Consider the following 26,106-nt stretch of genomic DNA (forward strand, 5'->3'; position numbering starts at 1 on the left):
GAGGCTAAATAAAAGGCTAAATAAAAGGCTAAGTAAACAAGCTAAATACAGCTGCAGGTTGTCAGTCCGACGGTGGTTTTCTGTTCTTTTTTAGGTGCATCGACTCTGAATTTGAAGGTTTTAAACCAGTTACAGCAGAATCGCCCGGTACTGGAAGGATGAGCAGCTGCCGGCAGAAACCAGCACCTAAAGTAGCTTCTGAGGGAAAATCCTGGAGAAGCGAAGGAATTCTGCCGCTGCGCCGCGCTATGAGCCTCGCTCCCGGACCCAGGACGGCCCGGGCTGATCTCGCCTTCAGCCACGACCTCGAGGCGGCTCGGAGCCCTCAGACGTGGGAGACCACGTCCCTCAACCTCAGGCTGACGACCGTGAGCCCAGCTGAGTCTAGAATTACGTTGCTATGCTAACGTGGATGTTGGGCTGCTTAAAGAGCGTCGAGACCATTTTCTTGCTTTTTTGAGCTCAATTAAAGCCTCTTAGGGCAGAATTTTTGTTGGAAAACTAATCCGTGTTTTTATATTCCTATTAATTTTGTGATAAGGAAAAAATATCCTGCGTGACCTGGATGTAATTCTTGAACTTTTGCAGCTCTATGTTGCCCCCCCAGCCCTGGCCTACAGCTGGGGCTTTACCCCTTTGACAGTTTTAAAGAATCCAACTGATAAAAAGGGTTCGAGTCCAGAAAGGAGCCTCAAGCAGGTCCCCTCCGTTAGCGGAGCCATAAAACAGACGAGACCCGCTGATTCGAGGGGTGAATTTCCAGGACAAGAGACGATTTTATTGCTGTCAAATGATTTGAAAAGATGAAATTCTATCAAAAGGTTTCCAGCACAGAAACAAGGACCGACCGTTGCCTTTAAAGGGCAAATCTCCTCCGCTTGCCTTGTTTATCAGTGCCTTTCTTATTTCCAGGAAGCTGATGCGACTGAGTGATGCTAAATTAAATTCTAATCGATGCTAAATTCTTCTAACGACACATGTGAATATTCTTTGTTATTTCGTGCCGGTCGGATGAAACCTGAGGCGCCCGCGTGCGCTCTAACTGCCCGGCGTCCTGCGGAGCCGCTGATGGGGAACAAGGTTCTTGGGTTTCACAACAACCCACGAGCGGGCAGGACGGCGGCGTCGGCCGAGCGAGAGCTGCGGCGCAGCCTGCGTCGGGTCCAAACACACCCACCGGCGTGTGAGCGACAGACAGGAGACCACAGACAGACAACAGACAGACAGACAGGCAGCGTTTCCTGTGTGAAGCTAACGTTTCCAGGTGTGAGGGAGCCTGCGGAGCACCGACGGGAATAAAAGGACATCGTTTCAGTCAATCCAGCCTCGCGCTGGTGGACCGGGTCAGGACAAAAGTGTGTGTGTGTGTGTGTGTGTGTGTGTGTGTGTGTGTGTGTGTGTGTGTGTGTGTGTGCGCGCACTACAATAATCTTTTATTTATTTAAGCAGGAGACATTTAGCCGGTCCTCTGATGCCATTATTGAAACCATCAGTGAGGCGTTCTGATCATGTTTGGGCGTCGCGACGCCTCGTGGACGCGCGCACGGATCCGTCTGATTCGATGGAAGTTTTTTAGTCCCGTTTGTGGAGCGGCTGCGCCTCAAACCTGCTGGCAGATCCTGGATGGTCGTGCTGGGCTACGGTCGGACCGTCGTCATGGTGACGCCAGCAGAGGCTGCATCACTTGGTCTTCTTCCTGCCCCCTCCCCAGCCGCCGCTCAGACGGACGGGGTCGTCTCGGAACGACGTGCGCTCCTTTTTTGACGGCGCCGATGCGACCTCTTTGGCCGGCGTGCACGTTTGTCCTGGAGACACGGAAGGAAACTGCGTCAGGGTCAGGTAAATACGCCGCCGTCTTCCTCACGCGTCTTCCTCACGCGTTGAGGTGTGAAAGGTGGATTCTGGCGCCTCGCTAACGCCACCTCTCACGGTCGCTAACAGGCACGACCAGAGGCCGGAGCAGACCCACAACAACCTCCAGTGAGGAGCATTTATCCTAAACATCTCGAGGCTGCACTGCTCATGTTCAGGTGGTTTATGCTTCTCTATCAGGGGTCGCGGGGTCACCTGGGGATCAAACACACAGAACAAAGGCAGCACCTCTCCCGGCTATGATGCATAACACGTGTAGGGTCCCTGTCTCCGGCCTCCGTGGCCCATCCAGAGGGCTGGGGAGGGGGTAAAGGACTGACCCCAGTCCAAAGATCTGAGCGGCCGCCACCCTAATAACACAAATCAGCTGATCCTGGTTAGTGACCTGGTTAGTGACCTGGTTAGTGACCTGCTTCACCCTAAAGTCTACAGATTCAGCCCTCCACACGCGGGCGGCGGACGCCATCTGAAGCCAGTCTGAAGTGCACGAGCACCGACCATATTACGTGCACGTGAAAAGTCACTGCACGGCAGCGTCGTGGCGGATAGGCAGCCCAACCCTTCAGGTCGGGATGGAGCGGGAAGTTAGGGATCATCTAACGGCCTTGTAGAGGACGCTCGTTAAGCTCGTCACACATACGCTCATATTTCAATTTCATCGTTCAATTTGATTTCAATATTCTGATGTGGACGTAGACAAAGAGGCTTTATCCCCCCCCCCCCCTCCCCCCTCCCCCCTCCCCCTCCCCCCCTCCCCCCTCCTCTACGGAGCACAACAACGCTTACGGCTGCACCTCGTGGAAATCATTGTGAAATAATCACTGGAATCCAATTTGGCTTCGTTAGCGTGGACAGGGCTCTGCTTGACCGGGACACCGGGTTTAGAGCGGTCATCTGCTCCAGCCGCTCAGTGGCACCTTTGTCATCCCGACTCCTGAGCCCGGCCCGCTGACAGAAGGGCCACTCATTCTTCGCTGAAAGGACTTATTCTGCCCGTTTCCACGGCGCTCTGTCCCCGGCCAAACGTCCCGGCTCCCTCTCTGGACCGGGCCAAACCTCCCGGCTCCCTCTCTGGACCGGGCCAAACCTCCCGGCTCCCTCTCTGGACCGGGCCAAACGTCCCGGCTCCCTCTCTGGACCGGGCCAACCTCCCGGCTCCCCTCTCTGGACCGGGCCAGACCTCCCGGCTCCCTCTCTGGACCGGGCCCAACCTCCCGGCTCCCTCTCTGGACCGGGCCAACCTCCCGGCTCCCCTCTCTGGACCGGGCCAAACCTCCCGGCTCCCTCTCTGGACCGGGCCAACCTCCCGGCTCCCCTCTCTGGACCGGGCCAAACCTCCCGGCTCCCCTCTCTGGACCGGGCCCAACCTCCCGGCTCCCTCTCTGGACCGGGCCAAACCTCCCGGCTCCCTCTCTGTCCCCGGCCAGACCTCCCGGCTCCCTCTCTGTCCCCGGCCCAACCTCCCGGCTCCCTCTCTGGACCCGGCCAGACCTCCCGGCTCCCTCTCTGGACCCGGCCAGACCTCCCGGCTCCCTCTCTGTCCCCGGCCCAACCTCCCGACTCCCTCTCTGGACCAGGCCCAACCTCCCGGCTCCCTCTCTGGACCAGGCCAGACCTCCCGGCTCCCTCTCTGGACCCGGCCCAACGTCCCGGCTCCCTCTCTGGACCCGGCCCAACCTCCCGGCTCCCTCTCTGGACCGGGCCCAACCTCCCGGCTCCCTCTCTGGACCGGGCCCAACCTCCCGGCTCCCTCTCTGGACCGGGCCAACCTCCCGGCTCCGTCTCTGGACCGGGCCAAACCTCCCGGCTCCCTCTCTGGACCGGGCCAACCTCCCGGCTCCCCTCTCTGGACCGGGCCAAACCTCCCGGCTCCCTCTCTGGACCGGGCCCAACCTCCCGGCTCCCTCTCTGTCCCCGGCCAGACCTCCCGGCTCCCTCTCTGGACCGGGCCCAACCTCCCGGCTCCCTCTCTGGACCCGGCCAGACCTCCCGGCTCCCTCTCTGGACCCGGCCCAACCTCCCGGCTCCCTCTCTGGACCCGGCCCAACCTCCCGGCTCCCTCTCTGGACCGGGCCTGAAGAATCGCCAGCCTATATTCCTCCTTTTACACACTCGGGTCCACGTGACTCCAGAAGCACGAGTGAAATAGTGCAAACACACGTCAAACATCTGAGTGGTTATACATTTAGTGGTTATTATTACGCTGTTATAACTGTTGTTATAACGCATGAGAGCTACACAGATGGAACTTAGTCGTCTCTACCTTATTGTAACAGCAACTGTGCTTTAACTGTTGGGGATTCATTTATTATTATTATTTCTTATTCTTATTATTAACAGTCCTGAACGTCACGTCGCCCTTTTTCCTCAGAATTTATTCGCGTGATTTAAAACAAAGATCTTGATCTTCGTACATTTCAGCTCACATAATTTTTTATTTTGAGGAATTTTCTTTGTTAATATTTATTTTACATTTATTAATATTTATTTTACAGGGAAAATTTTTCCTTTTGCAAATTAGTAACTAGATGATTAAATTGAATTATTTTTATTAAAACACTGATATTATAATTAATGATGTCTCACATTAATTATAAGTGTGTTATCGTGGCAGTTTTATTAGTAATGAACAGAAATATTACATCTACACTAAATAAATGTCTGATTGTTGGGGTTAAATTTTAATTATAACCACTAAAATGCTCTTGTGATTCTAAATTAGCCAAGCGGCACTTTATTCCAAAACTCAGCTTTCAGTCATAATTCCTGGAATATTCCCAGTGGCGACGCAGTGACGGATCATTTCGGACGTGGTGTCAGTCGGCGTTCGCCGCGATGTGAAAATGCTGATCGTGCACGTGAAATTTCCCAGACTCACTTGCACGACACAGAGCGTTTCGGGGAGGACGGCTGCTGTGTTTCTGGGGCCGGACGGCTGAACCGCTGATGGACGACGATCCGCAGGCTTGGTGTGGATGTTGTGTGTGTCCCTGGTCCGCCTGCACGCACACGCACACACACACACACACACACGCACGCATGCACACACACACACGCACGCACACACACACACACACACACACACAGCAGGAGGCAGCTCCAATAATCATCATCTACAGCGGCACTAAAGAGTGACGCAGAGATTTCAGCGAGTAACGTGGAGAAATTGAAAGTGTCACTGTGGAGCGAGACCACAGCCCAACCTCCCCCCACCAGCAGGAACATGGCTGATCAGACAGGCTCCGGGGGAGGGAGCACGACTGCTGAATGTAAATACTGCACACGCACGCACCCCAGAAAACACTCCCATCAGGTCTGGACTCACCGGCAGCGGCGCTCTGCCCCCATTCGGACTCTCTCCCTGGATGTCTGGCCAGACGCCCTCGCTGGGGAGGGAGAAGCAGATCAGTGGACAGTTTCAGGGGTCGACCATCATTCGGAGGTGATAAATGAACTAAAACCTCCTCTCGTGCAGGTTAGCGAGGGACATTTTAGCTCAGGCGCATAAACTCGGCCTCTGTTCCAGCTTTGGGGCGTCAGACTGATGAGTCAGCATGTTTGAGACACTTTCACCAGGGGGGGCAAAATGAGAATCAACATTTTAATTTAATTTAAAAAACACAAACTTGAGGATTGTAAATCTTCTTTTCTTCACTTTGAGGTTGCGTGACTATATTTGTCTGTACGAGGACATGACATCATCAATCAATCAATCTGCTGATCAAAATGAAACTCCACAGGTCAACGACCTGTGTGTGTCCGAGTATCCGAGCAGAATTGGAATTTTAAAGTGACATTTTTAAGCCGTTTCAGGAATAAATGCACAAATTAGAACTTTACATTCTAAATTTGTTCTAAAGTTGGCAGAACATTTTACTAACGTTTTATTAACGTTTTACTAACGTTTTACTAACGTTTTATTAACGTTTTACTAACGTTTTATTAACGTTAGGAACGTCAGGAACGTCAGGAAACGTGTGAACTTCAGGGATGGCCCCTTGTGGCCTGAAAAGTGGTGTTTTTGACACGTGTGCAGGAACTTTGAAGGGAAAACACTCCCATGTTTCAGGAGCCAGCCGTACCTGCCTGGCCCCCAGAGCAGCGTCCGGGCGTGCAGCCGCTGCTGAGCGCGCTCCTTCCTCCCCGGCTCAGCTTTGCCAACTGCATGACAGAGAATAACAAATAGAATGTCACCTACTGCAGCTCCTGCAGGTTCAAATACACCCCCCATGGCAGCAGAAGCACAGAGGGCCCTGCTCAGCCCTCAGCTGTGCAGAAGGTGAGATGTTCCTCAGAGACGAACGGTGCCATCAGGAGCTGCCCGGCGTGGACGGATAATCAGCGGCGGGTGCTGGTGCGGAGCGAAGCTGGAGCCTTCCCTCTGTAATTCCTGCAGTGGGAACGCTCCCCGCTTGTGTTTGTTTAGCTGAGTCATGACTGGAATACACGTGAAGCTGCTGAAAGATGCACCAGGAGAGGATCTGCGCTCCTCTCAGGGCTCTCAAATTAAAGCCGGGCAGCTTTCCTGATGAAAATAAACCGGAAAAGGCTGCTGATTTACGAGGGATGCTGAAATCCCATAATAAGGCCATAATTCAAAGTAAACACTGGAGCGGCGCTGACAGTCGGGCTGCCGTGGAAACTGATAATCAATCCTGACAGCCCGGCGCTGGAACTAATGATGCATTTATTTAAGCAATTTACTTGCTTTTGTTGAGTTGTAAAGGGAAGAAAAAGTTACAGTTTTCATGGTTTAATTGAGGAAACCCACTAAAAGGTGATGGATGCCCCCCCCAGGGCAGCAAAGGGCAGGGCATGTACAGAGTGCAACAGGAACAGTTCCTTTTAAAAACATTGTTTTATTTAATAAAGAACGGTGTCCTGATAAATATTCAACAGGGTTCCTAATGACCCTTCATCCAGATTTTATTCCTCTAATTTAATTGCTCTGATTGTGATCATTGATGTGGTTAAAAGGGATAATAATTAACAATAATATAATAATTCATTGTAAAATCATGACGCAAAGACATCCAAACATTTGAGACGAGCACATTTATGTTGCAATCCGGCAGCAGAGAGAAAGACTATGAAAAGCCCCCTCTCGACCCCCTACAACCTCCTAAATCCCCTTTCAGTACTCCCCCAGGACATCAGGAGGGGGCCTGTAGGAGTCACGGCTGTTAAGACGGGCTCTTAAGCACATTAAGTGAGCTGGCCTCTAGCGAGGAAGAGAGAACTTTGACTAAATATCCCAGTTGTGGAGGAGGAGGAGGAGGAGGAGGAGGAGGACAGTGGAGGCTTTGGTCTGCAGCACAGTGCTGCAGGAGAGACACATTGTGGGATTTGAGGCTCCACACAAGCCAGCGAGGACCGTAAGAAAACAGATGACGGAGCCATGACGGAGCTGGACGATACAACTGGCAAACAAAACACAAGCGGATCCAGAAAAAGCCCAAAAAGAGGGAGCAAATTCAAAGTGTCTGCGTGTTTGCTGCACCAGTAATCACATCACAACAGCCTGTAATCAAGAAGAGGGGAAAGATCATAAATCACTTAAAACTCCCTAAAAAGGCCGAGTGTCCACATGCAAACAAATCATTAGAGTCCTTCAGGAATTCCCCCCGACATCCACAGCTGAAGCTGGAACAGCCTCCAGACGTGAGCGACTGGATGGAACATCTGCACGAGCAGGACAACAGATCTTTGGTCTTTGTTACGCGAGCAGAGACACAAACAGACGCTGACGTGAACGCTGGGAAGAAAATGAGGAGGAGGATAAACAAGACGACGGTTCAGATTTACTCTGGATTTTTGGAAGTGTGAAACCCAGCTAAGCCTTTTATCTGGGGGGGGGGGGGGGGGGAATCTAAAGCCTTGTTCCCCTCTAACATGACAACTGATGTTTTCGTGGGGTTTGAACCCACTTTTGAAGAAGGTTCAAAGCCTGAGTGTGCTGGGGGGGGGGGCAGAACAAAAGAGGAAGAACCGAGAAGAAATGCTTGGAGGGTTCAACATCTGCAGCAGGAGACACGAGCCGACTGAAACCATCCAACAGGGATGAAAAGTAGCGAAGATCTTGTGCTGCTAAAAGAAAATACCTCGTGGCGCTGCTCCGCTCTCCCTCGATCTGCCTCTCCGGGTATGTAAGCCGATACCCATTTCAAGTGGGTTACTCATGTCCAGCACATCCACACAAAGAGTCCGGATAAAATAAACACGCCGCGTCGGATATCTTGGAAAGAATCTGTCATGCGTTTGGGGCTAATCACCTCCAGAAGAGGCTTGACTCAAAGCCTGAAATGTTAGCCCCTGTCGGGGAGCGCTGGCTGGGCCCGGGATGGGCGGGCTGGGCCCCGGGCACTGGCAGTGGATCCGGAGGAGGGGGTACCTTGTTCGGGTCAGGACCAGGGGAGGAAGGCAGGAGACGGCTTTTGGCCTGTTTGTCAAGAGCTGGAATCCAAAAAATACCGGCCAGGGGACGACGAGGGTGACGCAACGACAGCTCCGCTGCCATAGTTACGGCACGTTTGTGTGGCAGGTTACACACAGTTTATATAGCTGACAAATCAGAATCAAATTACACCTTTGAAATTGAGTTATATAGATTTTTCCACCCCAGTCAAGAGGAAGCAGGAGCCACCGTCCTCCAGAACAAGGCTGTTGTAATCTAATGTGCCGTTTCACTGGCTGCCAACTGGGCCGGAGCCGGTCCCAACATTCTATAGTAGCAATGAAGCTCTGCTGCTGCTCTGCTGCTCTGCTCTGCTCTATTCTCTGCTGATGCTGCTCTGCTGCTCTGTTGCTGCTGCTCTGTTGCTGCTGCTCTGCTGCTGCTGCTCTGCTGCTGCTGCTCTGCAGCTGCTGCTCTGCTCTATTCTCTGCTGACGCTGCTCTGCTGCTCTGTTGCCGCTGCTCTGTTGCTGCTGCTCTGTTGCTGCTGCTCTGCTCTATTCTCTGCTGATGCTGCTCTGCTGCTGCTGCTCTGCTGCTTCTGCTCTGCTGCTCTGCTCTATTCTCTGCTGACGCTGCTCTGCTGCTCTGTTGCCGCTGCTCTGTTGCTGCTGCTCTGTTGCTGCTGCTCTGCTCTATTCTCTGCTGATGCTGCTCTGCTGCTCTGCTCTATTCTCTGCTGACAAACCAAGCTCAAAAGTGTGATCACTCTTGCTGGATCTCTGGCTGCGAAGTGCTGACCAGCAAAAACACAAAAGGGTGAAAATCTGGGAGTCACACTCTCTAAAAACATCCACCCAACAGAGATGAGCTGGAATGAAAAACATCCCAAAGCTGAAGGTAAAGTTTGTGCTCTGAAACATGAAATGACCGTCAAACATCTGGAATCTCCCCACCACCAATGAGAGACTGGGACCAACGAAAGGAAGAGTTCCTCCGGCATGTGTCTGACTGCTGGGTGACCGAGCGCCGGTGTCGTGCTCTTTGGTACTCAGGCCTTGACCCCGATGGGAGGAGGAGGGGGGGTGCAGAGAAAAGATGGAGCCAAGTTTGTGATAAAAGCTGATTTCCACCCATCCTCCCTAACCGCCCCCACCGCCCCAGCCTCTTCCAACTCTTCCCTCCCTTTAAAGTCTGGCTGCGGATGTCACAATGGCAAATCATCGCTGCACCTCAGGGCAGGGCAGGACGCCATGGCAGACGAGATCCAGGGCCCGATTATCATCCCCTGACTCTTAAAAGACGACACACACGCATCTGTTCAAACAATCCTCAACTGCTCTGAGATGGAGGAATTTCAGAGACGCGATCACAGAGAGGTGGCATCGTTCATTGCTTTGTTCTGAAGGGAGCTGGATGCTGTGATGTCATCGCGTGCTGCACGTGATGTGGCGTCTACATAGAATCTAACTGAAAACAATTTAAATGAACAAGAAGGCGGAGCCGGTTTGTTAGCGTAGCACTCGCTGTGCTAGAATGTGATAAACTGATTAAAGTTGCACCACTAATCTGAATAAACAGCGGACGTCCTACCTCTTCCAGGATTTCTGCCGTGTTGTGTTCCCCTGTTCCGTGTCGTTGGGAAATTGGCGTCAGCGAGGCCGACTTGGACGCGAGGTTCTGGGCAGAATAAGAGACAGAGTAAGGGAGGGTCAAAGAAGGACAAAGTAGGCCGAAAACCAAAAACTAACATTCGGAAAATATTAAAGAGCGCTTTGGTTCCACTGAGGCCGACGCCATGAGAGGTTAGAGCAGACGGAGTCCCGTGTGTTGGCAGGGCCCGACTACAAGGGCACCGTTCTATTGGAATCATGCAGTTGCAATTGTGATCAAAGAGCAGCCGGCCTGTACACGGCCGTAGCACGATAAACATGACAGGAACGCCATTCCGTGAGGTGGGATCGCCTTTCACTGCAGCCGTATGAAACCACTACAATGAACGCTAATGAAAATCGTTGCGGGGCGGCTTGTCGTGAGGTTTCTTGGCAAACATTATTTCCTCTGCAGGCGCTCAGAACAGCCCGATCAGATGCGACAGGCGCTGGTTTCTGCTGACTGTTATGGCCCATTAACTTACACAAGGTGGAAAGGTTCGCTGCTGCTGAAGCGCAGTTGAAGGAACAAAGACGGGAACGAAAAAAAAGGGAGAAATTAGTGGGAATATTTTCCTTTCGGAAAAAGGATTTTTGTCCTCGGAGTTGCTTCGGCGCTGTTGGGTAAACTAAACCTTCTGGGTGAATCTGTTTACATGAGCTTTAGATTTCTACCTTTCTCAAAAATGGAATCCTCAATAATGCATTAAAATGATGAAAGTATTGGAAATAAACACACCTTCCTTGTGCTGCAGGTTGTTGGATTTCATTTTCTGGGCTCGTTTAAGCATCAGCAGAGCCGTCCCGCTGTGTGAGAAGCCCCTAAATACAAGAGGAGTCTCAAAAACTAGCAAACGCTGACAGATGTGGAGCCACACGTGTGATGGCGGGACTATTTACCATTGTTCCATGACCTCCTCTGATGAGAGAGAATTGACGTCTGTGCAGGGAGATTCGCTCCTAAAATCCTTAGCAGATCTGCTGTTGCACATATCGACAATTTCATCAGTTTACTGTGCAGGTTTACACAAAAGGCAGGAAAACAAGAGTCGGGCGGTTTAAACGATTTTAACAAGCATCAAACCTGACTGGGGAGACCCTCAGCTCATCTGCATCCACCTGCTCTGCGTCCCTCCATCCTTCCCTCGATCTCCCTGGAAAAGGTGCTGTTGACAGCCGGGAGGATTCAGGAAAAGACTGAAACAGAAGCATGATTCTTGCTCAGTCTTTGGAAAAAAGAGAGTTGAAAGTGTGTTGAGAGACCTCAGCGTCCAGAGGCACGAGCTGAAATATCGAATGCTTCTTTTGAGCTCCTTGGCTGACATCTTGAACCCGAGTAAAGCCTTTGCACTCGTGGAATGTTCGTGTAAGTCAAAGTAACAGCTTAATAACGGTAGAGGTTCTATTTTCTCCCGTTAAACTGTTCATCTGCACCTTTGATGTGCACCTCAGCGTCAACACAGTCAGATGGCCCCTGACAGCAGCTGCAGCACATCGGCCGGCCTAAAGCTGCTACCATGATGTACGGCCCTGAGCACGCTCCAAAGAAAAGATCCAAAGAGAGGTAAATGGAGGAAAAAAGCTGGACGACAGTCTGGCTGCATGACAAACGACATCTGCTGGTGTGCAGCACGCTGGCGGCCTCCAGGAAGCACCCTTGTTTTTCAACAGAGTCAATCTGAAGATCAATCAGGAAGGGTGAGACAAATCCTGAAGGGGTGAGAGCAGAGCTAGAAAAGGAATGGGCCCGGGCGACTGCTCTTCCTTTGGTGTCACACAATGGCTGCATTTACCAACCACCTCATCATTCACCAGGTTTGGGCTGAGAGAAGATGGAAGGATTGGGGCTTTACCTTCTGCTGCCGTGGAAGCGGGCGCACGTCACCTCCCCTCAGCATTTCCCACTGTTTGTCAGTAAAAATATGCATTAAAAACAGAACAATGGCTCTTTTTTATCGGGACTCCTCGTGCCCACCTGTTCAAAGAAAAATTGATCAAGTTCCTCGAGGACGTCGTCCTCAAAGAAGTCGTCCTCTTCGGAGTCAGAGACTGGGACTGTAGCTAGGGCAGCTTTGAGCCTCCTCCTGAGAGAGAAGCCCCTCCAGAATGCCTGGAGGTACCCAAAAATAGAAACGTTACAGTAGGAAGGCCTCGATGAATCACAGGGAGAACGTAAATATTGTGCATTATCCCATCAGGGAGATAAAACATGTTCAGCGCTCTTTTAATTGCAGTGTGTTCTGTTCTCTGAACTCTACGTGACTCGAGGCTGTTGGGAGAAAAATGGAGCTCCGGAGCGCCTCTAAATCCTCCAATTCCCAAAGGGATGGGGGGGCACACTTGAAGTAGAGCCGAGGAGGAATTCTAAAACTCTTCCTACCACACGTCTTTGGAATCTGATTAATCACTCGTGTCCCCCGAACGCACGGTTCTACAAGTCCACCTCCTTCTTTGGGGAGCCTTAAAGGACTCATCAAACAGGTTTTATGTTGAAAAGAGATTTAGGAAAATCCTTTGGTAGCCTGTTTTTCAAACAATTTACTGTAAATTGTTGCTCAAATGAGTCTCCATCACACATAAAGTCTGGGGGTGAAGATGGACGTGAAAAGTGACTCCAACTTTAAGCCACAAGGCTGGAAAATTCTAGCGAGGTTCGTAATTATACGATGACAGGTTAACAAGCAGGCTGGGTCCAGCGTCCAGTGAGGTTACAGTAACGGCAGGAAGCTGTGATACCAGAATCAATCAGATTTTTTCATTTGATCCAAATCACAGAAGGACTCGTCAACAGTAATGTGAAGCTGCTCCATCCCATCATAATATTATCACAGCACTGATGCTTTCAGCACAAACCTGCTGCCCAACGAGCTCAAAGCTGCAAATCACCAGGTTGTAGAGTTCATGTTCGTGTTCAGAAAGCTGCTTTATTGATGTTCAATCTGTGTGTGTGTGTGTGTGTGTGTGTGTGTGTGTGTGTGTGTGTGTGTGGTGTCGGCATCACACAACTGTGAGTCCGACGGAACCATTCCGATCACGTCGTGAAAGCATCCTGGCGTTCCGACCTGCTGAATCAGTCGTACCTGGATGACTGTTGCTGCCCGACCCAGCGTGGCAGCTCTGGACTTTGTGCCGTCGCTACGTGGCGAACGGATCCTGGCGCTGCCACACTTCAGTCTGCAGCTCCTCCACCGCTGCTGAATCACAAGTGCTGCTGCGCTGCTCCAGAAAACATACAGACGAAGGCAGAAATAAGCCACGATGTCTCTGCACATTTGTCTTTCAAAATGTGAAATTTATTCCCGAGCACACATCTGGAGAGCAGAACTCCAGAGACCTTAACGGCGTCCAGAGTCGCCCAGCGTATGAGAGATATATTATACTCCCAAAGATAGCTGAGTTAATGAGGACGCCGTGTGTTAGAATGAAGAGGGCGTTGAACATTGTTGTAAATCACATAAAGGAGGCTCCAATGATGACAAATGCTCTGTAGAGCAAAGCTAATAAAATGCTTAACAGGAATTAGCTGCCCTAAGTGAAGCGGAGCTCTTTTATCTTATATCTTGATCATGTGATGAGGGACAGTATGGAGGATCACCTCTGGAGGGTCTGGTCTTGAAGGTTGGTCACAGGTGGGATTTCAGCATTGGAGGGAATCATATTTTCCTTTTTCCCAGCGGCCTGCGTGCTGCCCGGGTTAACCATGCTAGCTGCTGGCTGGAGTCTGTCTTGGATGCAACTCTCAGCTGAATTCTGATCAAAAGTCCCGTACTTGACTCTGTTTCTCCCCCTGTTTGGAACAAAAGATTTTCCAGCAGTCTCCATTTCTGGGAATTCATTAAGCTTTGCAGTAAAGCTGAAGTCCGTGCCAAGTGCTGCTCGACGTCCATACCAGTGTTTTTCAGTCTCGGTGTCGTCATATTCGTGGGTAAATCGCTGCTCCACAGCCAGCTGTGAAGCCTCATGGAGGTGTCTGCAGGAGATCTTTGCAGCGTCTAGAGAAGACGCCGCCTGTCTGCAAACATCCAGACAACAGAACAGTTTCAGCTGGGTGGACCAGACATCCCTCAGCTTCATTTACTTCTATTAACATGCTCTCCCTTCACTTGTCTTATTTACCTGACTAAACACGTATAACACACAGAAGTACTCGGGTGTGTATTATCTGGAGGGGGGGACGACCATCATTGGTAATTGGGGCCAGCAAAAAATGCCAATACCTATAAAAGCTTCGGCGCGACAGAATTAAAATGATCAATTATCAGGTATTTTCCCCCCATAAAAACTTATTTCACTCACTAACTTCCCTACATACTTACTCATCTGATTTTATGACTGATATTATGACATTTTCCCTCTTGTTGGTGAACGGGTATTCAGCTCACTGGACAGGTGAGATGTTGCTCATCCAGCAGCCTGTAATATCGGTGTAACATCATAGATAAGCTCCCCCCGACTGGGCTGTGGCCCTTTAAATGCAGCATAGCATTAAAACAGGAAATTCATTTGGAGCTACAAACACGTCAAAGCAAAAACAACATATGAATAAAGTGCACTGTCCAGAAAAACACAGATTTTTCCTCTCAGCCGTGTTGCCATTTATCCATCTTGACTGTTGTAGCGTGAGTCTGTGACGTAGTGGCGCGCAGACGTCTGCCTTCTGTCAGATATAATGGATCTAGACGACTTCTCACTGGTGGAGCGCCGCTCACCCAAAGAATGATACATTTGAAAAACCCATCAGTCGGAATCAGGGCCCAGTAAATAATCCACAGACCTCGTTAAGGCCATTTAGCGGCTATTTTCTTTCTGAATGAACTGGCCTGGGCGATAATTTAGGAGACCTTGCACCTCCACCAAGGACGGCATGAATTTAAAAATTGTAAAATTTACATTTTACACTCCGCGTCTCACTAAAATACTTAACATACACCTTAGAAATCTTTTTATACCTGTTGAAGCAATCAAATCATATTAAAAGGGGTCAAAAGTCCATTTGACTAGATGGCAGAAGCACTTCCAGCAGGAGACATGTGGAAATAAACACTCTTCAATAAAGTGAAAGGACACATAAAAGCGGTGTTGTTGATCTTTCCCTGAGCAGGTCTGCTGCAGTGACCGGATCAGTTCTTCAGAAAGGTATCTGGACGCATTAGGCTGGAGAGAAGACAGACGTCTGGGCCGCCCGTATCTCTGGAGCTGCAACCGCAACAAGCTGCGCGCATGAAAAATCGCCGAGGCCGGCCGGAAAAAAGCAGGTATTTGGATTTTAGGGGACGCGCGTTCGAAAAGGAAGAACATTCTTCGACTGAAAGGGAGTCCCGTGTTTCAAAGAAATCTAAAACTATAATTAAAGAAACCACAAAAGCAAACATTTATTTGAAAATATCAAGCTAAATAGAAGGCGCTCCGGTCCAAACAGAGCGCCCGGAGGACTGGATTCTGCTTGAGGTTGTGAGTAATTCAGTTTACTGCACACGTTAGGGAGGCTTCCTTCGCATTTCTGTATTCAGACCATTTTACCGCAACTCAGAGAGTCACGTACAAATAAAGTATCAGATTTAGCTGATGTTTACCTCTTGACCAGTCGGTCCGGGTCGTCCAGATGACTCTGTAAGGGTGTGTGTTGCTCTTTGTCCCCAAATATCATATAATGTCCCTTTTATTGAGGGATAAACTGACTACAAAGCCACCTCACTGGAAACTTAATGAATCTATTAGCGATGCTGGGCAGCAGTCAGAGCCCTGCAGCCCGAGGCCTCACACACAGTCCCTGCACAGACCATCCACACAGCCAGTAGCCTCAGGTACCACAGCCACTCCCCCACAAAGACCCGGCTCTGGGCTCTCAGCGGGACGAGAGGAGTCAGGACTGCGACCCCCCTGACCCTCCCCCCCTCTACCTGCTGGTTCACACCAGGGTCAGCCTCCGTATCTATAGCATGGATAGAAGCTGCGTCTTAAAGCTGCAGCAGGAAAATGCGTGTTGGGGGAAACAGGTCCAAGAAGAGCTGCCCAGTGGTCACGGGACCCACGACCCAACCGCCTTCAGCACCATCCCAACCGCCCCAACGGGGAAACAATAAGGAGATCTATAAGTTCTTGGTGACTTTGACCGTAAAGTTGCGACTTTAGCTTCAGGAATGACAACAAAACGCTACTTTTATTCCATTAAAGTATTTTGAAATGTTTCGAAATTGAATCAGCACGATGAAATGATTCGATATTTGACAAGTTTTCCCGTCAGCGGGCTGTAATGTAAACAGACAGACGCCACATGTGAAATAATAGAGCCGGTTTGAGCTGAGCCGTTACTACAGCGCGGGGACGCTCGTGCACGTCGTCTTTATTGACAACAATCTTTTTCTGTCAGTTCTGCTTTTAGTGTGTGTGTGTGTGTGTGTGTGTGTGTGTGTGTGTGTGTGTGTGTGTGTGTGTGTGTGTGCGCGGATCTTGAGAACGCTCTGCTTAAAGCCAACAGCCTGAGGACATTCTTCAAGTATCAAACTGTGTTGCAGCCTGATAACCTAATGTCTGTGTATTCAGGCCTATATATACAATTACATACACATTCATGTATTTTTCTAAAAAGGCAGGTATGATTTTCCCAGAGAAGGTGGCACATTAAGGATTTTTTACACCTTCTGTAGCAAAAAAAGCCGAACTGATGTGAGGGTAACATCAGTGCTGCCGTCTGACCTCAGACGGAGGTCACGGTAGAGGTGAGGGGAACGTATAGACGTGAATAAAGAACGTAGGGAGCCCAGAGCCTCGTGATTACAGTTACCGGCGGAGCGACGTGTGGCGCTCGCTCACCTCCTCCGTACCCCCACCAGACACGAGGTCAGGCTGCGGGTTAAATGGCTGCGTTGGTCTCCCCAAAGCCGAGAATGGCTCATTGTTCAGAGGCCATCGGGGTTGAGGGCACACAGCAAGAGGTGAAGCAAAGTGAGCGCCATACCAATCCCCCGAGCCATAGGAGTCCCCGGTCTGACCCGCGCGGGTAGCTGCCGCCACGTTTCATCTTTTGAGCTGTGTAATTTGGAGGGGTCATGATGATAAGCAGAGAGTCGAGCAGCGTTTTAAGTGCTGGTGGTCCGTCCTGCTCAGTCCGTGTGTGTAGGGGACTCGTGAAAATAGATGGGACCTTGTCTGGAGGGTGGCTGCACCCGACGCGTCAGACATAACACGAGGAGAGCCCACATTCCTGCTTGCTCCCGACCTCTCCGACGGGCAGAGTGGGGGGGCATTTATCCTGTAATCTCACTGTTTCCATCCGGCGTGAGACGTCATTTACCTGAGCTCTTGGCTGTGCCGCTGCTGTAACTCCGACGTCTGCTGAAGCTGAGCGTGACAGACAGACAGGAAGCTGCCAGGAGCCAAGCGGGGCCGTTCAGCAGAAGACCGCACCGTCACCGGCTCGTCAACGACCCGGAGACCAGGTACCGCTCTGAGGAGCCTGGACCTAAACAGGAAACAGCATATTGTGTCTGATTTAAGGCTCAATGCGTCTGGAATTAGTGTCACTAAAAGCGCAGCGTCGGAGGAATCTTAGCTTCTTGATAAAGAAGCTAAAATGTGACGCCGTCTCCCTGATTATGGCGCATTATTTCCCCCTTCAGAGTAGATTGTGTAGTTAACAACATTATTCCACATTTGGTGGCTCCCCTTCTTTTTCTCGACTTGTTAAAACTGACTTGGTTTAAATTTGCGTTCAACTGAGGCTTTTTTGTGAGGAGGGATGAAAGGAGAGAATCTGTGAGTCCAGGGAAGAGGTACGAGTGGCCTCAGGCCCAGGATGTGTAAGGAGAAGAATGCCAACTATCTTCCAGAGAAACGTATACAGAAACGTTCACCAACAAGGACCAAATGTGGTCTGTGTTCAGTGGGAAAACGCAGAGGGGGAAACTCTATAGGACACAGGGGAACGGCAAATATAAAATCTGGAGGAAAAAAAAGTCTCCAGGCTATGAAGACAATTTCTGAAAACATTTTAAAGTGAAAATTCCCAGGACAGCGCGTGCTTTTAAGTCTCGGCTCATTCTGGCTATTTGAGCAATATCTGAGTATGATTACTTATATTAACAAGGTTTACTTCTTTATTGACACGATAAGAACAATTCTGATTGTGTGAGTGAGTCTCAAGGTTTGGGAATATCTGTAAAAAAAATATCACACTTGGATTCCCTACTTTATTTTAGTGTTTGTTTTGTGAGCTAAAACTTTAACGCAGGCTGATAAATAGTTTATTCACTGGGAAAGATAAATAAAAGAAAACCGGAGTCTTTTCCCAGAATCCCTCCTCATCCAGATCCCGGTGAGAGGAGCTACTCTGATTTATTATCAAAGGCAGAAATGAATCCAAACACTGATAACGGGGCAGCAAATCAAACAAGGGCCACTAATGACAGAATAATTAGCATTAGGCCAATAATTAAACACCACCAGTAATTAAATGATGATTGATCAAAAGCCTCAAAGTCACAACCGAACAAAGAGAAGCTAGAAAAAAACAGATTTGGATTATTTCAAAGAGGTCGGAATCGAACTGCGATGATCTGTAGAAAAAAAAAAAGTAGTTATTATTTTCATTATTATAGTTACATTTATTTAAAATTACCAGGAAAAAGAGACTTCAGCCCGACTGTTGCATTTTAATGTACAATAAAAAAAACTAACCTTCTGATTTTTGATATTGAACTTCAGGTATGATTTATAAATTGTACAAAAAAAAAAGATTGTAAAGGAAAAAGCTAAAGTAGTTTGTGTCCAACGCTGCTGGGATCTGGGTCACGTTTCGGCCCTTTGGGCACCACGTCGGGCTCATTTAAGAGGAGCCCAAAAGTGACCTTGTGACTGTCGTATGAGCTCATTCGGGGGGGGGGGGGGGGGGGGGTAATTCAATTGAGGAAGAGACGCCATTAGGAGACACTGGGGGAAAGGCAGCACGGAGTCGTGCACTAACGGGTCTGCCAGCACGTCTAATGAATCAGGAGATAATTGAGATCACTCACTGACTGCTTGTCATTTCACAACCATTATCTTTGCGTGCAAAAATATTATTTCTGTCAGCACAAAGGGGCTCGTTTTGCACAAATGTGTCCAAATTAATGAGCCGGCTTGTTTTCCCGCAGCAGCTCTCTCGGCAGAGGTACGCTGATTAAATCCACGAGGTTAAACCGCCCAAAGTGAACATCGGTTATCACATTTCATCTTCCTCTTTTGAGGGAAATGCTCTTTTTATTCTCTGCTTTTAATTTCTGTTCCCTCAGTTCTTTCGTGTAGCCTGTTATCGCTGATTCTTGATTCCTCTCCAGAAACCAGAACATCTGGAAATATAAACGTCAGGACTGTCTGACCAACCGTGCTGCGTAAAGGATCCCCAATACAACGCGATGCCGCCTCAGAATTAGTTTTAAAAACCCGAAACAAAAACACTGACTGTGTTTGTTGTCTTTATATATTTAAGAGTTTTCATTTCCAGGAGAAGAGGAGACGCTGAGATGAGGACTGACTTGTCTATTGTATCAGTATTTCAGGAATTCTCTTATTGTGATGAATGAACTAAAGAGGTTCGGCGGTTTGGCTCAGTGATCCCACAGATGTGGGTCAAACTGCTGATGAAAATTGTGTGTTTGGCTGGAACATGAAATCAGGCAGAAATAATAGCTTTTAATTCTCCTCTGAACAGAGCCAGAAGCATTTAGAGCAGGAAACTCTCCCACAGCGTGAGTTCTGATGCTCCGTCTGTGAGGCAGACGTCAGTAACCAGGAGCTCACCGCCTGAAACCGGAGCCGATTAAAGAATAATGCGTCCAGAACCTGCGTACCTCCAGCTCCTCTCCTGCTGCAGAGGATTCCCGGTCAGGTGGACCTCCCGCAGGGAAAGACATCCTTTCAGACTGGCACACACATTCTGGAGCTCTGGAGGAAAAGAGAACGTCCTCGTGAGCATCTTCCCTCGCACCAGCATCTCGTCTGGGTTCGCTGGGACGTGGCGCTGCTCCAAATAATCACCAAATACCTCCTTTGCCTCCCCAGGTACTGTCTGTCTACAGGTACGCCCGTGTTACATAGGTACAGGAGCTGGGTCCAAATTGACTGGTAAAGAAATTCAAAAATGAATATATATTCTAGATGTTTGCATTATATTTCTTATTGTAATCAGGTTTGCAGGAGCTTTAAGAAAAATGATTTGTCTCTAAATTGTAATAAATGGTGTTGGTAAATGCAGTAAATGCAGTGTTACTGGCACATAAATGTAAATGTGTGGGTTCATGACCAGTAATAAATATGCATCAGACACAGAGTCGCAAATAACACCATCACTTACATCTCATATAAGATTAGAATTTCATTAAAAGGTGCAGATTTCTTGGCAAACGTAGAAGAAACTACCTTCATTCTGCTTTACATCAGGAGAAATGCTAAAAATCAAAAATCAAAATACAAACTGTGCTACTGAGAGACATCAGTTAATGCAGTTTGTTCAAAGATTTACAGTCTTAGATTAGACGTGCGGGGGGGGGGGCAGTTTTAACGTGTGGGGAGGTCAGAATTGGCAGAAAGGTTTAAAAACGTTAAGAGTTGCTTAAACTACGATAAATCCTGTAAACAGTGTTTAATCTACCTGAGATGCAGTTAAGCTGAAGGTCGAGCTTTTCCAGGGACACATAATCAGACATGGAGGGAAGATCGGGAATCCTACGGAAAAGAGATGAATTTATTCTGGAGGTGTGGAGGTGTGGAGGTGTGGAAGTCTGGAGGTGTGGAGGTGTGGAGGTGTGGAGGTCTGGAGGTGTGGAGGTCTGGAGGTGTGGAGGTCTGGAGGTGTGGAGGTGTGGAGGTCTGGAAGTCTGGAAGTCTGGAGGTGTGGAGGTGTGGAGGTCTGGAGGCGTGGAGTTGTGGAGTTGTGGAGTTGTGGAGGTGTGGAGGTGTGGAGGTCTGGAAGTCTGGAAGTCTGGAGGTGTGGAGGTCTGGAAGTGTGCAGGTGTGCAGGTGTGCAGGTGTGTAGTTGTACAGGTGTGCAGGTGTGCAGGTGTGTAGTTGTACAGGTGTGCAGGTGTGCAGGTGTAGGCTAGTACCTGTTTTGGGCCACAGACAGTCGCTGCATCAGTGGAAGCCAGCAGGCAGCGAGGGCCTGCAGGGAGGAGATGCTGTTGTCGTCCAGGTGCAGCTCTCTGAGGAGGACCTGGTTGCTGAGCCGGGGCGGCTGGAGGTCGGCGTGCAGACGTCAGGAACAGTCAGGAACAGTCAGGAACAGTCAGGAACTGGGAGGTCACACTAACTTTGTGTTGCTGCTGAGACGCCCTCATCCATCACTGTCGGCTGTCTCAGTCCTGCTGTGTTACCCTCCGCTCTCTTAACCCTTCACAATAACCTGGATGTACTCTCAGTTTTCTTTTCAACTCCTTTTGCTTTTAATTGGCTAAATTAAACCAAAGCTTTGTTCAGAGCATCACAATAAACCATATTTAGGTAAAAGGTTGCAAAATGCCGCTCCGTGATCCGTGAACGCCAGATTCAGTCCCTGTGTTTTACCTCAGCCAGGCTGTTGGCGCTCAGGTCCAGCGTGTGAAGCAGAGCATTGTTCTCCAGACCTTCCACACTGGTCAGGTGGTTGTGGGAGCAGCTCAGGTGGAGCAGAGTGTACGTGTCGCTCAGCCCTGCGGTGCTGATCAGCTCATTGTGATCTAGTGACAGCTTCTGCAGTCTCTTCATAGACTCTAGACCAGCTGAGAATCAAGCACAACATGCAACATGAAACAGGACTGATTTAAAATCATAGCATAGTGCTTATTGTTGTATTAAAATAATGACTAGCTTTTATATTTTTAGGAAACCTTCAGTGTATAAATCAGATGTTGACAGCGTTTTATAGAAAATACCAGAATCCAAAGTAGGCATATGCTGCCCCCTTGTGGAGACACGCAGACTTGCAGGTTTCCCCTTCACGTTAAGTCATAAAACACGTGAGTTTACTTACAAATGCGGGTGATGGAGTTGTGGGAGAGATTTAGAACATCCAAATTTTCTGTACCAGCTAAGCCATGAATGGACGTCAGCTTATTGTGATTTAGATGAAGGACCCTTAAACTTTTCATGTTATTGCAGTCAACAAATGATATGTCATTTTCCTGGAGGCAAGCACAGAATACAACATTACACAGCAAAAGTAAATAAATATGAATGTCAGAACAGTAAATAGTGATCTTACAGTACTAATGTTAACATTCACCTGCACATCAACGTAGGAGAGCTTCTGTAGTTGGTTGATGCCATCCAGAGACGTGAGGCCGCAGCGTCTGAGGCTGAGGAGCTGGAGCTGAGAGCAGAGGGCCACAGTGGACAAGCTGCAACCAGGCAAATCCTCCAGGGTCACTGCAGTCACCTGCATGAGATGCAGATCAAACCACATGCCAAGAAAAGGGTTGAACGAGGCTACTGTTATAGAGCGTGTCTGCTCATTGGTGGGATATACTGTAGTAAAACCACTACAGCGGCCGCCTGGTGGCCAGAACTGGTGTTACAGGGCGATAAAACCATCATCAGTGTCACGTTTGACAATCAAATTTACCTCTTTGAGGGATCCCACACCAGTAGGCTGAAGCAATGATTGTGGGGAGAGGGGGGGCAGCCTGGGGGCCCCAGCGGCCCTCTGGGGGCGTCTGTGCCCTCGGACGGACGGGCCTGGCTTCCTCTTGTTGAGCAGGGACAGTTTGGTCCAGGAGGGGCAGTCTTTCATCCAGGAGAGCCTCTTGAGCTCTGTGGGCTCTGGGAGCCACTCGGGCAGCTCTTCATCCATTGGTTTAGCTCTCAGCATTTCCACTCTTTCCTCCTCCCTTTTGACTTTGCTCTCTTCATCCACTCTTTTCACATTAATGTTTTCTGTTCTTTCTCCATTCTTTCTCTTCTCTTCCTCCAATTTAATAACCTCAACCCTCCTTTCTTCGTTCTTTATCATCTCTTCCTCCCTTCTTTTTCTTCTTTCCTCCTGCTCTTTTCTCTTGATCTCCTTTTGCATTAGTTGAAGGTTCATCTTTTCTGTTCTGTCCTTATCCATTCTTTCCCTCTCCTCTTCTAAGTCTCTTTCCCTCTCCTCTCTTCTCCTCCCGTCTTCCTCATCCTTCATGCGCTTCTGCTCCTCTTCGCTCTTCCTTCCCTCTTCCTGCACTCTCCTCTGTAAGTTGTTAATCACTTCCTAGTTGATAGAGGACAGACGGTTGTTAAGGCAACAAGCATCAAAATCAATGATATAACCACGCCCACAAATCACCCACCTTGAAATAGCCCCGCCCCATAAATGCACTCACTGATCCCTCAATCAGAAATGACAATTTGGATAAAATGAATGGAAGCATGTATCTGTCAACAAAAGACTACACTAATATTTACCCCCCCAGCCACACACACACACACACACACACACACACACACAGTGTTGTAACACAATGAAAACAACAATAGTTTAATGTAGATGTGCTCAGATTAAATCCCAGGTAGCATCATTTGAATGCAGGGAGACCCTGGCCAGCCAGTTCTGCCCCTGCAGGTTGTTCACATGACAGAAGGCTTCAGATGTACCTGCTGAAGAAGAAACTCCTGCTCAGGTTTTTTCTGGACCATCTTCTCCCTCAACTCAAGTTCCTTTTGATGGAGCTGCATAAAGACACCGAGAACAGGTTAAAACATGTTAATCAACACGCATGAGACCACGAGTGGGTCTCACCTCCTCTGTCTCCATTATCTCCCTCAGCTCCTTCTGAAACCCCAGTTCTGTCTTTTGGTTTCCATTGGTCATCTCCACACACTGATGTTTCTCCTGCTTTCCCTCGCTGCTTTTCTTCAGTTTAGTTTCATCCAGGGGAATCTCCAGACCAAAGGACATGTGTTTCTCTTGTTCTAAACATGGAGACGTACCATCTTCTACACCCATGAGATTAAAAACAAAGAAAAATAAAACAACTGGTTGATTAATGATTTTAAAATAGAGCATTCCTCTGAGCTCAAACATGTTTTTTAATCCAAGGCCTTCACTTGTACAATTTGCCTGATTTGTACCATATTTAGTTAAATGACGGGACAACAGCGCCCTCTAGCGGTCGCTTATTCTCTGACGTGGGAGAATCGCATGGCTGCCTGGCTTTTCTAAATTTCATTTTATGTTATATTTGCATTTTTTATTTGGAACTTCATGATCGCTGATTTATTGTTTTCCTCAAATGTGTTTTAAGAAGTTTTGATATAGACACAAGAGGGCGCTGTTTCCTCTTCTGTCCAGAGGTTCTGCTCAGAAAGTCACCTTCTCACCACCTTCCCATCTGTACAGTACATGCAGATTAGTGGATTTGATGTTGACTGCAGTTTACAGGCACAGTCTAATAGACTGCAGTCAGGACATCAGAGCATTGTGCTAAATGTTTGTACTTAATGGCACTAAAGTCATTAAAGTAGACCTTCAGCTCTAACTGTCCAAATCAAAACAACCAGCGCTAGACTGGCCAGTGCTGGGTTTGTAATGCGGTAGTATTAGTGTGCAATAGACAGGGCTTACAATAACTTTACCCTTCATTTCTACCTTGATTTTCTTTCACCAGTGGACAGGTGGACCTACCTGCAGCTTCCTCCTGGAGCAGCCTGTGGCACACTGCTGCTCTGCTGTGTGAGGTCTCAAAGTAGCTGAGTAGGGATGGTGGAATGTCCCCAGCATCCTGTGGCAAAATTTAATCTTTTGCTTAATTGTTCTGCTGTAAATGTGTTCATTACTCCCTCAAATCCGTTTAAGCATTCGCTCATGGAAATGGAGGGCGTTTGCTTGCGTCACGTGACGTAACTTCCTGGTTAAATACGGATAAAATACATGAATAGTTTCCCCAGGACTTCACTCACCTTCTCTATTTGTTCCTCTTCACTGTCTTCAATATAATCCACGTCGAGATAATCAATCTCCTGGAGGATAGCGTCGGTTCTTCCATTAGCTTCTGTCATGGTTTCCACGTCAGAAAGTTGTTAAACACCGATTTTCTTTCGTCCGCCCAAAACCTGATAATCTTGGCTCACATTCCGCACATTTCACGTCAAAACTAAGTTAGCATTTATTAGTTTGTGCAACACAGAGAGGAGCGACTATAGCGTCGGAGCTTTGGTCTCCATGGTAACCCGAAGAAAACTACATGGTCTCTTAAGGGACAAAGTCGTGCGAAAAGCAAATGCAATAATCACGAATCCCTCAGAAAACCTGACAGGTGTTTTACGTTTTAAACTATGTGAACATCGTGTTTATGATGGCGCGTGACACAAACATCTGTTATTCTTACTTGCAGCTAGTGCAAATTTTACTGTTGCTACCTTCTTTGCACATTTAATCATATCATATTATCACTAGTTTAGGTTTTATTGTAGTTTTATAGTTTTGGCCAGCATCTTTGGACATCTGGTTATATTTTATATTGTATTATAGCATTAGTTTAGTTTTTGTTCGTAGCTTTATTTGCAGTCAGTGTTGTCCAGAGGACTGCGAGCCGGTGGGCGCTGGTCGCTCAGCGTGTGGGGAACTGCACTGATTTAAGCCTCAGATGTTCTGGGAGTAGGAGAAGAGCACCTTCAGAGCACTGCCATGGTACCTTTGAGCAAGTTACCGAACCCACAAATGTCCGTATGGGGCCCTGCCATGAACTGGCGACTGATCCGGGGGGACCTGCCCTCGCCCGATGTGGACTCTCAACAAGAGAGTTAAGAAGACAAGATGAGACATAATACAGCCAAATGTTGGCTAAAATCCAGCAGAAGCTACATTCATGCTGAGACAATCTCTTTAGAAGAACATATGTTGAGTATAGTATAGTATTAGTATAATATTTTACATTTTTATGAGAACACAGAGGAAGATTTTATGGTTTTTCTGATTTTATTTATTTACCAATCAGTACTGTCATTTGTATTGTTCTGCTTCAGCTTTGAAATAAACCTTGTGATTGGCCTAATCCAGTAATCAGAAGACAACAAAGCCTGTTTGACTGAATCCATCATAGACATCAAATGTCTTGGGATGATGTGGGCATCTTAGGCGCCCTATAAACTGGGGGTGAGTGAACCCAAGACCTTGTAGGTGAATCACAGGACCCGAGGAACAAAAGTGTGTCAGGCTGCGAACAATGAACACTTTTTCCATGGCATTTCGGATCACAAAGCC

The 26,106-nt window shown here is 48.5% G+C and overlaps 1 protein-coding gene across 3 annotated transcripts; it reads right to left on the bottom strand.

Moving 5' to 3' along the window:
- Window positions 1–101: 101 nt before the first annotated feature.
- On the bottom strand, window positions 102–25,079 carry lrriq1 (leucine-rich repeats and IQ motif containing 1). 3 transcript variants are annotated; one of them, XM_029842090.1, is made up of 25 exons: window positions 24,804–25,079; window positions 24,529–24,625; window positions 23,644–23,840; window positions 23,499–23,573; window positions 22,492–23,115; window positions 22,153–22,305; window positions 21,901–22,051; window positions 21,456–21,649; window positions 20,999–21,126; window positions 20,545–20,618; window positions 19,745–19,838; window positions 17,212–17,379; window positions 13,807–13,929; window positions 13,513–13,704; window positions 12,998–13,133; window positions 11,893–12,027; window positions 11,771–11,821; window positions 11,002–11,114; window positions 10,818–10,895; window positions 10,657–10,739; window positions 9,859–9,945; window positions 5,955–6,033; window positions 5,165–5,258; window positions 4,751–4,871; window positions 102–1,805 (listed from the first exon to the last, which is right to left on the bottom strand). In XM_029842090.1, exons 1-25 carry the CDS (start codon window positions 24,900–24,902, stop codon window positions 1,681–1,683), a joined length of 3,471 nt encoding a protein of 1,156 aa, XP_029697950.1. In that variant the 5' UTR covers window positions 24,903–25,079; the 3' UTR covers window positions 102–1,680. The 3 variants fall into 3 exon arrangements, with proteins under 3 accessions (XP_029697950.1, XP_029697951.1, XP_011606026.2); XM_029842091.1 differs by having other exon boundaries at window positions 5,198–5,258; window positions 10,818–10,898; XM_011607724.2 differs by having other exon boundaries at window positions 10,818–10,898.
- Between the last annotated feature and the right edge of the window lie 1,027 nt (window positions 25,080–26,106).

Source organism: Takifugu rubripes, chromosome 9, assembly GCF_901000725.2.
Source record: "Takifugu rubripes chromosome 9, fTakRub1.2, whole genome shotgun sequence".
In the NCBI taxonomy this organism is placed as follows: domain Eukaryota; kingdom Metazoa; phylum Chordata; class Actinopteri; order Tetraodontiformes; family Tetraodontidae; genus Takifugu; species Takifugu rubripes.

Excerpts from the sequence above, each read along its gene's own strand:
- lrriq1 (XM_011607724.2), bottom strand. The coding sequence starts at position 24,902 with ATGACAGAAGCTAATGGAAGAACCGACGCTATCCTCCAGGAGATTGAT. Across the intron at positions 23,574-23,643 it reads AGATAATGGAGACAGAGGAG|CTCCATCAAAAGGAACTTGA; the intron begins GTGAGACCCACT and ends GTCTTTATGCAG. Across the intron at positions 1,806-4,750 it reads AAACGCTCTGTGTCGTGCAA|GACAAACGTGCACGCCGGCC; the intron begins GTGAGTCTGGGA and ends CCGTGTCTCCAG.